Genomic DNA, 17707 nt, shown 5'->3' with positions numbered 1-17707 from the left:
AACTGAAAGTGCAGTAAACTGTGTTTACTATGCATCAGCTTGTGAATGAACAGGAGCCTCTATACAGAGCGCTTTATGTTCATTCATTGTCCAGTGCAGCTAAGGTTGCACAGAAAGGGACTGAGAAATTATATCCTCAGTCCCTTTCTCTGTCTCATAACTAAGACATCAGGGGTCTGTTTAAACTCCTGATATTTCACCAAAGACCCTCCCCCCTCCAACAGTGTTGTGAATAAATATTTAAAAAAATGTAAATTGTTAAAAAATAATAACAAAAATTTGGTTCATAAATAACAAGTTCTCTGACCCATACAGTGTGAATGAGTGGTTTGATTGTGTGGCTGGAGCTACCTGTTACTCTATCAGGATGCAGCAGTAGTACAAACACAGTCACAGGTCCTAATGTGACAGGTGTGTAGGTGTGATACACCCTGTCTGTGTTAGGGGCTGTATACCTGCACGCCTGTTAAATTAGGATCTAGGGCTGTGTTTGTATAGCAACTGCATCTCTATAGCATAACATAGGCTGCCTACATACAGCTCTAGTCACATTAAAAAAAGAAAACACAGATTCACATTGTACAGGCTACAGAGCCAATGTAAAGTCCCAAGTCCTCATTCACACACAGAGCTTTAATAACTGAATCCATTCTTTATTATTTATTTATTTCAGGTACTTATATAGCGCCATCAATTTACACAGCACTTTTATACATATATATTGTACATTCACATCAGTCCCTAACCCTCAAGAGGCATACAATCTAAGGTCCCTAACTTACATTCATACATACACATACTAGTGCCAAATTAGACAGGATCCAATTAACCTACCAGCATGTCTTTGGAGTGTGGGAGGAAACCGGAGTACCCGGAGGAAACCCACAGAGGCACAAGGAGAACATGCAAACTCCAGGCAGGTTGTGCCGTGGCTGGGATTCGAACCAACAACCCTAGTACTGCCAGGTGGAAGTGTTAACCATTTAGCCACTGTGCTGCCCATAGATTTAGCAGGAATTTGTAAGTTATGTTGTGTTTGTGTCCACTATTAATGATTTTAATGTATTTTTATCAAAAATATTGTTTTGATATGGTGGGGGGGGGGGGACTGTAAGGTAAGGTGTACATGGCCCCGTGATTTCATTGTCAGCCAGCTGCCTCCTCTCAGGTTTGCCATCTGACTGGTAAAAGTGGGAATTATTGCCACTGTTATTAATAGAAAAAGTATGATAAGGCCAGTATTTTAACCCAGAAGTGGTGGCAACCCTACCCCTTAGTCACTTTGAGACATGATAACTTCAAAGGATGGATGCCTTATAAATTAATAGTGATAATATAGAATACTATACTTTTTGGTGTAGTGCTCCATGTTACTGAAAACCCCTATCACTTGGGAATTCTTTGGTAAAATCATTTTGGGTGATGCCTTCTTGAAAGTATTCCATTCTAGTTTATATGTTAGGAGACACACAAAGAACAGACACAGCAATAAAGACCTAGCAAAGGTTCTTGCCTTTCTGTACTTGAGTTAAAGGTAAATATGCAAATTATAGGCATTTTGGTATATTTGTATATATCCTCTCTTCTATAATTTAGCTTCAAAATACTAGAACTACAATGTATACAAGCTGCAAGCAGCTGACCTTTTATAGTGCAAGGTGCTGAAGGACACATGTCATTACCTTTGGTGTTGCAATATGTAGGTGCATTCCAAATTTTGCAGCACTCATCATGATGGAGTTCACAATATTGTTTCCATCACCAATCCAGGATATGGTCAGTCCTTTCAGATGGCCATAGTGTTCCTGGGTAGAAAATGAATAACATGAGCAGGTGGTGTAACAAAAAAAACTCCTATATTAGTACAATTAATTGTGCAGGGCAGATTTCTATCATTGGAGGCTGTGGGAAAACAACTTTTGGCTCAGTAAGTAATACTTATCTTCTAATGTCACTTCTTTTACAAAGAACATTTCCTGGTCCTGATCTGGCATACAATGTTGTGATAACATGTAGATAAGTATGTATGATATTGTCATGACTATTGCACCAGAGATAGGCTTGTCCACTCCCCATTACCACCATGACCGTTCCGTACAAACCCCCTTTCCCCTTAACCCATTATACTTACAAAACACATGACACCAATTTTTGGAGTAAATGTCCAACATGGCCTTTTATTAACAACACAAATTTAAATACACCAACCATTCCTTATAAAAGAAACCCAAAGAATTGTTGTTGGTCTTCGAAGGCACCCCCAAACAATCCGAAATGCACCTGTGGACAACCATATACACTAGGCCTCCAGCCGCAACCAACCAGCTCGGAGACAACCATACCGTCCGCAGTGCAGCCCCACCACCTTCCAGTTAAACCTTGGTTAACTGGGAATGTCCTATACCACCGATGGGTCCCACACCATTGTTTTTACCTTCCAAGATAAGAACCGCCTCCAAAGACCAACAACCGCCACAGCACGCTGGGTAAGCCCTTACCCACGCGTGCCACGCCACAAACAAACAGCCCGCTGTATGCCATCCTGCAGCTCCAGGGACCATAAATCCGTCCCAACCGCATTCAAATGCCCCCCATCACTCCGAAGATACCGGCAAGTATCCACCTCCAACTCCAAGTGCCGGACTACCAACCCCCCATTGTGACTAAAGAAACGCCCCACCTCCTTGTTGACCTTGATCCGAGCTTTGTTGAGCCGCTCCACCGACCGCGCCCAACGCCAAGAGGTGCGGGTGACAATGTCGGACCACACCACCACCATCCCCGGATAATCCCTTCGCAACTGAAGAAAGTCCAGCTTGACATCGCGCACCAGCTCCTGCATCGACCTAACCCCTAAATCATTCCCACCAACATGAAGCACAAGAACATCCGGTGGCCTATCAAGCCTAGCAAAACGCTGCACCTCGGGCACTACATGACCCCACAACATGCCCGGCACACCTATCCAGCGGACACAGGCCTCCTGTCTAGCTAACCCCAGCTGCCGGCCATTGGGCCGCATATCAGCCCGCCGGGCCCCTCAAAACACATAAGAGTGACCCAGGATCCATACCAGGCAGAAAGAAAGGAAAAGCAATACAACCAGAACAATAGATCACAGAGACAGGACCGAACTACCCCCCAAAACCCAGGGACCAACAGACCAGGCCTCCCACTATTCCCTCAACAGATGCGGACGAACGTACAGGTGAAATCTCTGGGAATCCCACCTACCAATTCGTTTTACCACCTCATCAGACAACCCCCACCTGGCAGCTTCTGTAGCAGCCCCTATCTGAAACGAATGCAAAGCATACAAAGACGCATCCAAACCAGCAGCTGTCAAACACCATTGAAAAACTGACACAAATTGAAAGCGCGTTAACGGGGACCCATCAACGTGCCGGAAAAAGGACCCCTGCCCCACTGGACGAGGGGACAAAAAATCCAGAACCGCCCGCACCGGGCACACCAGTGATGCCGGAAGAGTGAAAAAACACACCCGCGCACCACGTCCCAATTGGTCCGTCTTGGACCAACGGACCAGCACCTCCACCCAGTCACCGGAGCACGCAACCTCGTCCACCAACAACCCCCCAAGAACCGATTTGGACGGACTAACGAGCTCCCCAATACGCCAAAGAAGGCCACCGCAAAGGCAGCCCGAAATAAGCTCACCTCAAAGTCCAAAGAACACACCGTCCGCAGATGCACAAAGACCCCAACAACTCAAAGGACACCGGACGACGGGAATCCTTACAGCGATGAGCCCTTCGGTAACCCCGGAGAGCCTGTCGAACCCAAAAATGTTTTGTGAAATCCCGACACCCTAGCAACTTAAAAAAGAAAGCCAAACCCACCAGACGGCGAACCACCGCAGCAGCCGACACCCCCCGCTCAAAATTCCGCGCCACAAATATCGACCCGTTGCAGCAGATCCAGCCATTCCCGCCAGACCCTAGAGTACGTGGACCAAGTCGCCTCACTCACCGAACGCCGGATCCAGCCTGCAACGACCCCAAGGCAATCTCCCACAGCCAGTCGGGACAAGGAACCCCGCGTTGCTCCGCCGCCGGCGCCAACTCTCGGAATTTGTCCGACTGAAAACGAGACAAAGCGTCAGCCAAGGTGTTATCAACCCCAGGGAGATGCACAGCATGGAGAAAAACATTCAGCTGCAGGCAACGCAACACTAAATGGCGAAGCAAACCCACCACCGGCTGGGAGGAAGCCGAGACCCGATTGATGACCTGAACCACCCCCAAACTGTCACAGTGAAAACGAACCTTTCGATTCCGAAAATTCTCTCCCCAAACCTCAACCACCAACACCACCGGAAAAAATTCCAACAGCACCAAGTTACGAAGAAGCCCCGCCTCCCGCCAGGTAGCAGGCCACGAGGCCGCACTCCACCGACCCTGGAAAAAAGCCCCATATCCCGCTGAAGCCGCCGCATCTGTGAACAATTCAAAGTCAAAATTGCTAACAGGGCCAGACATCCAGAGAGCCCGCCCATGAAACGAATCCAAAAAGGTGTGCCACAAATGCAAGTCCTCCCGATGATCCCTAATCAACCGAATAAAATGTAAAGGGGAGGTAATCCCCGCTGTCGCCGCCACCAACCGGCGGCAGAACACCCGACCCATGGGCAGAATCCGACAAGCGAAGTTAAGTTTTGCCCAACAACGACTGCAAGGCCCGCAGCTGAATTTTTCGCTTGCCCAGCACCCCATGGATTTCCCCTTGTAGGGCCAACAGCTTATCCTCAGGCAAGCGGCACTCCATCGCGCCGGAATCCAAAACGATGCCCAAGAAGGTCATCACCGAAGCCGGGCCCTCAGTCTTATCCACCGCCAGAGGAATCCCGAAACGTTCAGCAACGTGTTGCAAAGTGACTAGCAAAACTGCGCATACTCCGGAATCTGGCGGACCCACGCAAAGAAAATCATCCAAATAGTGGATGATCGAATTCACCCCTGAGACATCCCGCACCACCCACTCCATGAACGAACTAAACTTCTCGAACAGAGCGCAAGATATAGAACACCCCATGGGTAGGCACTTATCAACGTAAAAGGAGCCCTGCCAATGACAAATGCCAAAAAACGAAAACTGTCCGGATGAACCGGCAACAGCCGAAATGCCGACTCAATATCCGATTTCGCCATGAGCGCACCGCGCCCATACCGACGAACCCAGAAAACTGCCGCATCAAAAGACGCATAAGACACCGAACACGACTCCGGATCAAGAGCATCGTTCACCGACCCCCCCTTTGGGAAGGACAGGTGGTGAATTAACCTAAACGCATGTGGCTCCTTCTTGGGCACAACCCCCAAGGGAGAAACAACCAAATCCGAAAATGGAGCACAAGCAAACGGACCCCCCATGCGTCCTAACCCCACTTCCTTACTCAAATTAGCCGAAACCACCTCTGCATTCCGCAAGGCTGACCGTAAATTCCGAGCTAAGGGAGGAATCAAAGTCAAAGTACACGGGATGCGGAAACCCTCCGAAAAACCCGCCGCCAGCAGCACTGCAGCTGCCCGATCAGGATACCTTTTTAAGAAAGGCCCCATCCTTTCCACCCACACCGGAGTCGTCCCTCTTACCCGCATGCTCTCCGGGAAGGCCTCGTCTCCGCTGGAAACAGCGCGACAACGGATGGGAGCCACCGCACACGGAACATTCGTGCTTAAAACGGCAGGACCCTCCAAATCGACACATCCCCTCCTGGAACTGCCAGCAGAACCCCCTACGCCTGGAAGCCGATTGTCCCGGGAGGAACGAACCACCGGCCCCGCTCTGAAAAAACGAACCAGGGGCCCTTGCCGGCATCATGAGTCGCATCCAAAGGCCAATGTCCTTATGATCCCAACGCAACAACGGGCGAACCGCCCTCCGCTGCCTAAACTGCTCATCGAACCGGAGCCACGCCATACCCCCGTAAACCCTGTGAGCCTCACTAATGGCATCAAGGTAACAGAACAGTGCCGAGCAATGTTCAGGAGCCTTCTCCCCAATAACACTGACCATGATCGCGAATGCCTGCAATCAATTTGCAAAGATATAAAACGAAAACACCGTTTCTCCGCTTCCTCCTGCCTACTCTCGTCAACCCGGGACCCATCGAAAGGAAACGCTTCAAAGGCAAGAGCTTGAATATATCTACGTACTCCCCTCTCCAAATCTTCTCCCGTACATCCGACTGTAAGTGCGCACCCAAAGGGCCCTCAAAACACACGTACACTTCGCACTTGGCCGAGTCCGCCAAGCCGTCAGGCCCGGACACCCTCGAATCCTCACCCAAAAACCGCGGAGGTGGCCGCAGAACCCCGATCACCTGTCTCCGCCGTAACAACCCCTAGCCCAGACCCAGGAGGAGAAGAGACCCCCGGGGCGCCGCACGGCCCCGCTGTCCTGTACTAGAACCCTGAAACCTTCCCCATCATCCGGCGGGAGCCACGCAGAAGCAGGCCCAGGGGCCCCACCACCGCCCCACTCAAGACGCCGCAACAGGTCCCGCAGACTGAAAATCACATCACTGAGACCCCCACCCATACCCGACGGGGGAACGCCAACATTGCACGCCGCAGAGGCCGCGCCCACAGTAACGGCCCGACCACCCCCCAACAGGTTCCATAACGCAGGAGAAAAAGAGACAGACCCCAGAACAGGTAACTTACCAGGCTGCCCAGGAGATGCCCCATCTGCCGTGCGCCCATAATCCAACGTTGCAGAGCGGCCAGCCGTCGCCCCCGCAATCGGGTTCCGACAGCTCACCCTCCGACCTCTCTTCCTCCTCACGATGTCCGGATGGCCTCCAAGTCCCAGGAGCCACGGGTCCTGCAGGTCTGTGCCGCTCACGACTCCACCTCCCGGCACCAGCCATGCTCACCGCCGTCCCTGGGCTCCGACCTGCAGCACTCCCAGCTGCACTCTGCCCAGCTCCGATCCTCTGCTGATGCCTCTGTAGAGCCAGAGCACCAGACTTTCCAGGGGGCCCGCGGGCCGCAGCAGGAGACAGCCCAGCAGCCGCAGAATTCCCAGCTGCACTCCGCCCAGTGCCGATCCCACGCTGCTGCCTCTGTGGAGCCGGAGCTCCAGACTTCTCAGGGGGCCCGCCGGCCGCAGCAGAAGACAGCCCGGCAGCTGCAGCTGTGCACCTCCCACGCAGGGCTCCCTCCCTGACCGGCACCTCGTCAGTGGAGGAGCCGATGATCCGTCTTCCTCTGTGCCGCGTGGGCGGGGGGAGGGGCTTCCTCCGTGCGAGATCCCGCCCGCCGATGGCAGGGATTCCTCCCGGCATCCCCGCTAGCAGAGGCAAGGGAGCGCCCTGCCAGCGGGGCCGGAGGGTTCCGAGCGGGGCTCCCAAGGTGGCGCTGAGCTCTGGGAGGGGGGGGGGCCTGGGCTAAAGCGCTCCAGAGGCCTAGCCCTCCGAGCACGTGGGCGCTCCCGCCCTCCTGCTGCAGGTGATGAGCCCGGATCCTGTAGCAGATCCGAGACCCGGCTCTGCAGCCAGTCCATCCCTCTGTCCTCCGCTGCCTCCTCCAGCTGTGCCAAGAGGCCCTCCATGTCAGGTCCCTGGAAAGGCAGCCTGTAGCAAGGTATGCTGTCTGGATGAAGCTCTCACTCCTGACTTCCAGCTCAACTGACGCCCCCTCCCTGAAACTCCCCACCCTAAGGTGCAGGAAACCCCACCTACTTTCAACCTTCCACCAACCAAATACCCCCACTATCAAAACAAACCCCTTGGATCTGCCTTAACCCTCTCTGTTCCTCCTTCCCCACTCTGGGCCTAGTCATGTATGCCCTGCGCCATTTCTTTTTTCTTTTTTGCTACGGGCATTTCTTTCCCGCTAATGAATATGGAAATGCCACCTAATTTTCTCTGTCACTTATGGGGTCATACCTGTGCCTAATGGTAAATCCAGCCCATACAGTATGCATCAGCTGTTGCATGAGACCTCTAGAAAAAGATGTCTAAAAACATTTTTTTTTTTATAGCTTTCAATACCAAAGCTGTTTGAATCTCTAAACATAGTCTAATAAGAACCATTTCCAGGCAACAAGTGAAGTCAATTTTTGAACTAATAACATGAGCTAGAAAAGATGACGGTTGTCATGTTGACCTTTTGAAAATACTAAATATCATGCAAATTAAATGGCTTTAATACTTTGACTCATTGACCCAGAATAAATGAGTTTTAATATTGTCAATTTTCCGAGGTTGGTAGGCCTAGGCCATTACACACCACTGAAAGTTTACATAGCGTGGTTGAAAATTACTCTGCACTTTTTGCACTGGGTGGCTCAAAGTCCTACCCGCAGACACAGTTACATGCAAGGTATAATGCTGATTATATTAGGATGATACATTTTATATACAGTATTGTTTATTATGCATGTACTATATTTTGAATTCTAGTAAAATATGTTTTATTAGTATTATGAATGAATTAAGGAACATTGATTTGTAGCTCTCTAGCTGTATAAATACTGTATATAAATATATTATTTATATGCTATATAATTGATTGTTTTTTCCTCTTGACCTCTGGAAGGTTTTACCCTCTTCAAGACCAGGGCATTTTTTGCTATTCAAACTGTGTTATTTTAATTGGCAATTGCTTAGTCATCCAACACTGTATCCAAATGAAATTTATATCATTTTTTTCACACAAATAGAGCTTTCTTTTGGTGGTATTTAATTACCACTAGGTTTTTATTGTTTGCTATATAAATGAAAAAATACTGAAACGTTTGAAAAAACCCCCACTTTTTTTTACATTTCTGGTATAAAATTTTGCAAACAAATAATCTTTCTTTATAAATTAGGCCAAAATGTAGTCTGGTACATTTCTTTGGTAAAAAATAACCCAAATCAGTGTATAATATTTTGTCCGTGTGAAAATTATATAAGAGTATGTATATTGGAAATTTGATGTACTGACTGCCATTTCATTGAGGCCCAAAAATGCCAAGACAGTACATATTCCCCACAAATGACCCCTTTTTGGAAAGTAGACAGTCCAAGATATTTATTAAAAGGCATGGTGAGTTTATTGAAGTTGTAATTTTTTATCACTTTTTTTGTAAAATTTTTTTTTACATACTGTCACCAATGCAGTACAGCGTCATCATATAATGGTATAACTGGTGATCAGGGACACTGACTGTAAAATTTTACAGGGACACAGTATGTAAAACAAAACAAACATTTTATTATTTTTTTCCAATTTTTAAAATATTTTTCTTCGCTTTTTATTACATTTTTTTTTCTTTTTTTAAATTTTTTTAAAATCCTGTGACCAGAGCAATACAGTGTTACCATAGAGACACTCTATTACTACTATGGGGAGGTGATTAGGATTTTTTTTTTTGCATACTATGATTGCTTATAACAGTAATAATCATTGTTATAGGCAACCTTTTGTTTCGTGTGACATCCATTCATCCAGTGTGTACTATTGTGAATATGTGATTGGCCACAGCTATCACATGGTACAGATGCAGTGTGACTGACCCTATCTGTACCATGTGATCACTGTAACCAATCACAGAGATCAACATGTCAGTACTCAAAGAAGGGATATGAATGGAAGCCATTCATTGTGTACAATTGTTATGTGATCTTCTGTAATTGGTCGCAAAGGTCATATGGTTTCTGAAGTGGCCTAATACACTAATCTGTCATCCGCTGTGTCCAGTGGAGGTCCAGGGAGTGCAAGGTGCGATCCTGGGAGGATGTCATATGATGTTCACCTAGGATGGCAGCACTCCTGCATACTTGGTATATTCCTAACTTTTGTACTGCAAAGACTAAAGTTCATCATCTGAGAATTTGTTGAATTAGTATGTTGAGCAAAAACTGTTCTCAACTTTGTTTTTCTTAAGTACATACTCATAGGGATGTAGTTATAAAAAGTTCACCTAGTGAAAGTGCATGTACTGTATATACAGTTTCAAGAAAAAGTATGTGAACCCCTTGGGATTATGTGGAGTTTTTCATGAATTGGGCATAAAATGTGCTCTGAACGTCATCTAAGTCACAACCAAAAAAGAACACAGTCTGCTGAACATAATACTACACAAACATTAGATGTTGCCATGGTTTAATTGCAAATAACATGTAAACATTCACAGTGCAGGGAGGAAAAAGTATGTGAGGCCCTAGCTTAATGACTTCTCCCAGAGCTAATTGGAGCCAGGAGTGAGCCAACCTTGACTCCAATCAGTGTGATGATATTGGATGTGTTGCTGACAGCTGTCCTGCCCTTAAAAAACACACACCTGTTTTGGGTTTACTGGTTTCAAGAAGCACTGTCTGATGTGAACCATGCCTCGCAGAAAAGAGCTCTCAGAAGACCTACGATCAAGAATTGTTGACTTGCATGAAGCTGGAAAGGGTTATAAAAGTATCTCCAAAAGCCTTGATGTTTATGTGTCCACGGTAAGACAGACTGTCTACAAATGGAGAAAGTTTAGCACTGTTGCTACTCTCCCTAGGCGTGGTCGTCCTGTAAAAATGACTGCAAGAGCACAGCGCAAAATGCTGCATGAGGTAAAGAAGAATCCCAGAGTGTCAGCTAAAGACCTACAGAAATCTCTGGCACATGCTAACATTTTTGTTGACACATCTACAATAAGGAAAACATTAAACAAGAATGGAGTACATGGGAGGACACCACGGAGGAAGCCATTGCTGTCCAAAAAGAATATTGCAGCACGTTTGAAGTTTGCAAAAGAGCACCTGGATGTTCCACAGCACTACTGGCAAAATATACTGTGGACAGATGAAACCAAGATTGAGTTGTTTGGGAAGAACACACAACACTATGTGTGGAGAAAAAAAGGCACGGCACACCAACATCAAAACCTCATCCCCACTGTAAAACATGGCGGAGGGAGCATCATGGTTTGGGGCTGCTTTGCTGCCTCAGGGCCTGGACGGATTGTTGTCATTGATGGGAAAATGAATTCCAGAGTTTATCAAGACATTTTGCAGGAAAACGTACGACCATCTGTCCTCCAACTGAAGCTCCACAGGGGATGGGTGATGCAACAGGACAATGACCCAAAGCATACAAGTAATTCAACAAAACAATGGCTGCAACAGCACAGAATAGGCCTTCTGGAGTGGCCCAGTCAGAGTCCTGACCTCAACCCGATTGAAATGCTGTGGCATGACCTTAAGAGAGCGATTCACACCAGACATCCTAAGAATATTGCTACACTGAAACAGTTTTGTGAAGAGGAGTGGTCCAAAATTACTCCAGATCGTTGTGCAGGTCTGATCTGCAACTACAGGAAACGTTTGGTTGAGGTTATTGCTGCCAAAGGAGGGTCAACCAGTTATTAATTCCAAAGGTTCACATACTTTTTCCTCCCTGCACTGTGAATATTTACATGTTATGTGCAATTAAACCAAGGCAACATCTAATGTTTGTGTAGTATTATGTTCAGCAGACTGTGTTTTTCTATTGTTGTGACTTAGATAACGTTCAGAGCACATTTTATGCCCAATTCATGCAAAACTCCACGTAATCCCAAGGGGTTCACATACTTTTTCTTGCAACTGTATGCTCTGTTTGAATGTGGAAAAACAAATGTTATTAGGATATTTCCTGTGCTGGTTAAATGGTTTAATCCATATAAAATTATAAATACTGTATTTGACCACTAGATAGCACTAACTATCATAGGAGATGATCAGACACCTACAAAACTAAGCAGTCACCCTGTCCTTCAGATTTTGTAGGGAAAGGGGAGGGCAAAGGGGGTCTCTGTTGGTTGGGTAGGATTTTCCTACCCAATAACCACTGTAATTCTGAGAAAACAGTAGCACCAAGGGAAGTATAGTGGTAGACATTTTGATTTTTACCCCATGGTTATTGATACCTTCTATCCAGCCAAAGAAGTTGCCATCGTAGCCTCTGTTGATCTGTAGTTGATATGGTGCTACACATGTGATCAATTATACATCATTTGATGGCTTGAAAGTATGCTTGGGAGCACAAGCAACTGTGACAGCATTCATGGCATGCCTTGTATGTAACTGTTTCTGGGAAACAATTAAATTGATAGGTTTGGTTCCTGTTTAAATTAATTTTTTCTAGGCTGCTATTATTGTATCAACGTATCAAACCTAAACAATGCAGGCAGTGAGCACCTGCTTTGGATGGCTTTTTAGGGGCTGCTAAGAGGTGGTTTGCAGGGGTTCAAGAGGTGATGCTGCCACCTCCAAAGTGCCTGTTTTTTTTGCAATTCAAAGGGTCATTTTACATCAAATTGACAGCAGTCATGTGCCAAGTGTTTGACACATGGTTGGGACGCGGTCCCATTACCTCCAATGAGTGCATTTCACCACCAATGTGGTAAATTTTCCACACTGTGAAGCATCGCGTCTGCAGCAAGGTGTACGGACCGGAATGGCCGCCATGTTAATTTGTATGGGAGATGTAAAACGTTAATCAGCCAACTGTTTTTACAGATCCTTTGCCACAGTATGAATATGTCCTTCATATGGCAGTCAGGTGTTACTGTCCTCTGCATACATCAGTGGCCAAGGGCAGTGTTTAAATATGGAAATGAGGACTTAGTTGTTGACTTTGGCAAAAAAAAGTCAACATCTGCATATCAATAATAGGAAGAATAGCATTTAAAACAGCCCATTAAGCAGATTACGAAGACAGGGGCCTAGCACAAATCTAATTCACTGAATGCAGGACCCTTCCTAATTGATATAAGACACAAATTACATACAGCACAGCTATCTCGTCTAGGACCAAGGGTGCAGGAATTGATGTGCTTACAGAGGATATTAGTCACAGTATAGAATTGCTTAGCAACGGAGAGCTGCAACCTAACTCCCACTGCGAGAAAGTCTGATTTTAATGCAGACCACGCCATATGCGCTGACTCTGCTAAGGAATTCCCAGGATTGTGTGCTTTGTGTTTGACAGAGAGGTTTTAAAGGAATAAGGATGAAAAATACATGTGCTGTCATGGCTACTCACCTGGATTGTGAGGTAATCTGCCAAGATCTGAATAGGATGATATTTATCAGACAGCCCATTCACAATTGGAATTGATGCTTCTTCAGCCAAAACCTCCAAGTCAGCTTGGTGATAAACTCGAGCTAGTACAGCATCAGTCATGCCAGAGAGCACCCTGACAGAAAGATAAGACAATAAATGTACTGCTAAATTGAGTTATAATGCTTCTTATGCTAACGTGAAGCGATAATATCCTGCACTTTCCATTTTGCTATTTGCCATTGACAAGGGTGTAGATCATTTGTTTCCTGGAATGGGTTCAACCAGAGGTGTATTTTGGTTCTGTGCTGCCCTAGACAAGACTAAAATTGGCCCCCTCCCTGTCTAAATGTGTCCTACCCCTTCTTAAGATCAACCCCTTCAGGACAGGACAGAAAGGTGGCAGCGTGACGGGAGGGCCACCAGCATGACAGGAGGGGGGCAGCTGGACAGGAGATGGGCAGCATGACGGGGGGCATGGCACAGGAGGGGGGCAGTGGGACAGCTGGGAGTCAGTGGGACAGGAGGGGGGCAGTAGAACAGGTGGGTGGCAGCGGGAAAGGAAGAGAGAAGCCTGACGGGGGCAGCGTGAAGGGGGCAGCGGGATGAGTGGGGGGCAGTGTGACAGGGACAGTGTGACAGAAGTGGGGAAGCACCAGTCCTCCAAGCTCTTACCTGTCCAGCAGTGGCTCCTCCAGATGATGTCAAGATCTGGTGCCAGGAGCTCTAGCTGAGCCTGTGTCCCATCTCCACCAGGATCTCCGGCACCAACTGCAACAAAGAGCAGGGAGGCTCCTCCACCCCGACCTTGTCCTCTTCTATTTCCTCCTTTACAGGCCCTCTGCTGGCACCTTCTGGCCTCACCTACCCCGAACAGCTCACACAGCCCAGTGCACACTGCAGATCCTGATCAGAAGCTGCCTGACAGCAGGACCCGGCCATCGACTGCTCCCTGTGCACACTGGGAATCCGCCCACCACTCCATCCTCTTCTGAAGCTGGTCCCTCTACTTGTGTGTCGGCTGTCCCCTTCCCACCCACGGTGTTCCTTTTGCCTTGGGGTGGTGCTGCACCCTTGTAAAATACCACCCAAGGTAAAAGAGTTGTTTGCCTCATGGCAGATTTGCCCCTGGGTTCAACTCCCTAAGAATATAAGGTTTGGAGGCACTCTTGGGCACCCACAGCAGAAGTATTAGGCAGTGTGCACAGCTTGCCTTGGTAAATTGTAACAAACAACAGTGCAGCGCTTCAAAAATTAATAAATGGATGAAGACAAAATATATATATACATATGTAAAGTCTATGCAATATCCGCGGTATTGTCTGATGAATATACTTCCGAAGTATGTACTGCCTCGAAATAACAGCAATGCGCACTCACCAGAAACGCATGGAATATGCGCATATAGGAGTAATCATCCCGGGTGTCCGATCCGACGAAGACCGAGTGGTGGGCGTCCTATTCACGGTGGGTCATCAGAAACAACACGACAGATCCAGAGGTCCCCTTAAGGTTAGTCACACTGATAGTGTTGATCCCTCTTCTGGCTGGTAAGGGTACCCTCTCTGTGGGAGTAGTAGCTCCAAGAAGGAGCCCCAAAAAACAAGTGCCAGAGATAGTGTAGTATCCTTTAGGAGGAGCTGTGCAGAGCGTGACGTCATTTCCTACCGCCGGAGCCACGAGGAGGCCCGGCGGCCATCTTTACTGGGGTCAGTAATGCTGTTCTTTTACACTTTACACGCAATGAATGCTGTGATGTGCATACTGCCCTATTGCTATGTCTGACTAATAAAATCACCTTAAGAACATACTACACTATCTCTGGCACTTGTTTTTTGGGGCTCCTTCTTGGAGCTGCTACTCCCACAGAGAGGGTACCCTTACCAGCCAGAAGAGGGATCAACACTATCAGTGTGACTAACCTTAAGGGGACCTCTGGATCTGTCGTGTTGTTTCTGATGACCCACCGTGAATAGGACGCCCACCACTCGGTCTTCGTCGGATCGGACACCCAGGATGATTACTCCTATATGCGCATATTCCATGCGTTTCTGGTGAGTGCGCATTGCTGTTATTTCGAGGCAGTACATACTTCGGAAGTATATTCATCAGACAATACCGCGGATATTGCATAGACTTTACATATGTATATATATATTTTGTCTTCATCCATTTATTAATTTTTGAAGCGCTGCACTGTTGTTTGTTACAATTGATATACGTATATTTTAAAGGTATTGTGGTTACCTGAAGTGTTCTAGCTGCTGTATACATTTGAGAGCGCTCACTACATATCACTTTTTATCTGCCTTGGTAAATTGTGTGGCAAAATTATGTTAACAATGAAAGGTGCTTAAAACTTGAGTCTAGGTACAAGGATCAGCGGTCAGAAGTATGTAATGTACAGAGTGCAACTGTCAGGAGTATGTAACATACAGAATGCAGGGACCAGGAGTGGATAACACACATAGAACAGGGGCCAGGGTATGTACATATTTCGGAGAGCAAGAGTACAAATTGTAAGCAGTACAAGGGTCAGGTCTGTGTAATGTACATAGTCAAGTGAACAATATATATAGTGCAGAGATAAGGTTTACGTAATGTACCGGGGTCTGGAGTAGGTAATGTACCGAGTGTAGGGGTCAGGAGTGGGTAATGCTTGTACTGACTAAAGGGGTCAGGTACATGTAACATACACAGTGCAGGGGTCACTAGTATATATTGTTCATTTTACCACCACCCCCTTATGCATAGTACAACAGTACCACCTCTGGACACACACTGTATACATATATGCACTGTAAGCACAAACACACTATATACACATAAATACACAGTATATACATATACACACTGGGGGGGGGTTCTAAAACTGGTGCACAAAGAATATAATGTAGCTGTGCAAAGGGCTGTCTTAATGAGTAGCCAACCAGGGCACTGCCCAGGGGTCCCAGGTTCATGGAGGGACCCTGCAGCCCCCCCCCCATCCAGGACTCCTCTGGCACTTCGCAGGGGTTAAGGAAGAACCCCCAGGGTAGAGCATTTGCTGCTTGTGTGGGAAGGATGTGTACAGCTCCAATCACATAGGATGACTAGGAGAGAGAAATAGTGGGGATCGGATCAATACACATCCCTCTCACACAAGCAGCACCAGTGGCAAGATCATGGGCAGATCTAGGGGGCTGCTGGCATGGGTTTGGCCCTCCCAGAGTTCAATTGCACCCCCAAAAAGTCCCTCACCACTCCTGAAGCATGTGCCAGCAGTCTCTCATCCCTGCATGATACACAGCATCAGCTTGAGCACAGCACTCCTACCCTTCATACTGTATCCTGCCCCCCTGTACTGTGCCCTCCTGTCCCCCTGTACTGTGCTCTCCTGCACCTCTGTACTGTTCTCTCCTGACGACCCTGTAGTGTGCACTCCTACCCCCCCTCCCCGTACTGTGCCCTCTGTCCCCCATATGTTTCCCTCCAGCCCGCCCTGTACTGTGCCCTCCTTCCCCCCTGAATTGTGCCCTTTTGCCCCTCATACTATGCCCTCCTGCCTGCCCTGTACTGTACCCTTGTGCACCCTATACTGTGCCTTCCTGATCCCCATACTGTGCTCTCCTGCCAACCTTGTACTGTACCCTCCTGCCCACCATACTGTGTCTTCCTGAATGCTCTGTACTGTACCCTCCTGCCCCCCAGCACTGTACCCTCCTACCCCCCCCATATCATTTGGTATTGATCGCTCCCGTATTCATTCATTACTGAAGCTAGGTATACTATGTTTACTATGCTTCAGTTTGTGAATGGCCAGGATTACTTTGAGCACTTCTCATTCATTCACTGTTCAGTGAGGCTGCAGAGAAAGGAACTGATGAATCTATGACCTCATTCCCTTTCTCAGTCCCAAATATAAGACATCAGGCCTCTAGGTTTAGACCCCTGATATTTCACCAAAGCCCCCCCCCCCCCCCCCCGAACAGGGCAGTTAAAAAATAAAAGAAGTCACAAAAATTCTATAAACAAAATTATTAAGGATTCATTCACATGTGCTTTGTTCTCTGAAGAACAATCAGAATGTGGATCGCTCTTAAAGAGAGCATTTGCTTTAATCCTGCCTTCTTTGCCCATGGTTGCAGGACACTTGCAGAGCAGCACTATTAACTTAAATATTTCTTTTTTGACAGGGGGTATAATTTTACTATGGCTGCAAAGCATAGTATTGTGGTTGTGGCATGTGTATACCTCTAGCCACTACCTCTGTTGCTAAAGGGGGTAGCAGTTGGTAAGCAGTAAAAGCACAGCTGACCCATGGGGTTTTTACGGCCCCCACCTCACATGTAAATGGGCCCTAAGGTGCTTTGGCTGTGTTAATGAGTGGATTGTTTTTACAGCAGGAGCTTATTCTAAGCGGATACAGCATCTGTGAAAACACAGCCACAGGTCCTAATTTGACATGTGTAGAGGCATGGGTGAGTGGCCCTAAATGCACACTGTCTTTGTTTTGGGCCATACACCTGCATTCACATGCCTGTCATGGTAGGACCTGCAGCTATGTTTGTACAGCTGCTGTGTCCCTGTAGCGTAACATAGGGAATGAGTCCCAACACCTCACACCTATTCACACACAGAGCTTTAGCAGGAATTTTGTTGTGTTTGTGTCTACTAATAATCATTTTAGT

At 47.2% G+C, this 17707-nt stretch overlaps 1 protein-coding gene across 2 annotated transcripts in view; it reads right to left on the bottom strand.

Moving 5' to 3' along the window:
- Positions 1-17707, bottom strand: part of OTC (ornithine transcarbamylase) — a 96383-nt gene that overhangs the window by 29668 nt on the left and 49008 nt on the right. For both annotated transcript variants that reach the window (XM_089673914.1, XM_089673915.1), the window contains exons 5-6: positions 13020-13173; positions 1683-1805 (exon numbers count right to left, since the gene is read on the bottom strand). In XM_089673914.1, the coding sequence (XP_089530040.1) occupies positions 1683-1805; positions 13020-13173 (277 nt within the window). The remainder of the gene's footprint in view (positions 1-1682; positions 1806-13019; positions 13174-17707) is intronic.

Source organism: Staurois parvus, unplaced genomic scaffold (assembly GCF_062004578.1).
Source record: "Staurois parvus isolate SC_StPar_1 unplaced genomic scaffold, SC_StPar_1.0 ptg000145l, whole genome shotgun sequence".
Taxonomy (NCBI): Eukaryota; Metazoa; Chordata; class Amphibia; order Anura; family Ranidae; genus Staurois; species Staurois parvus.
Note: the sequence above shows the minus strand (reverse complement) of the source record. Positions and strands in the feature narration are given on the sequence as shown.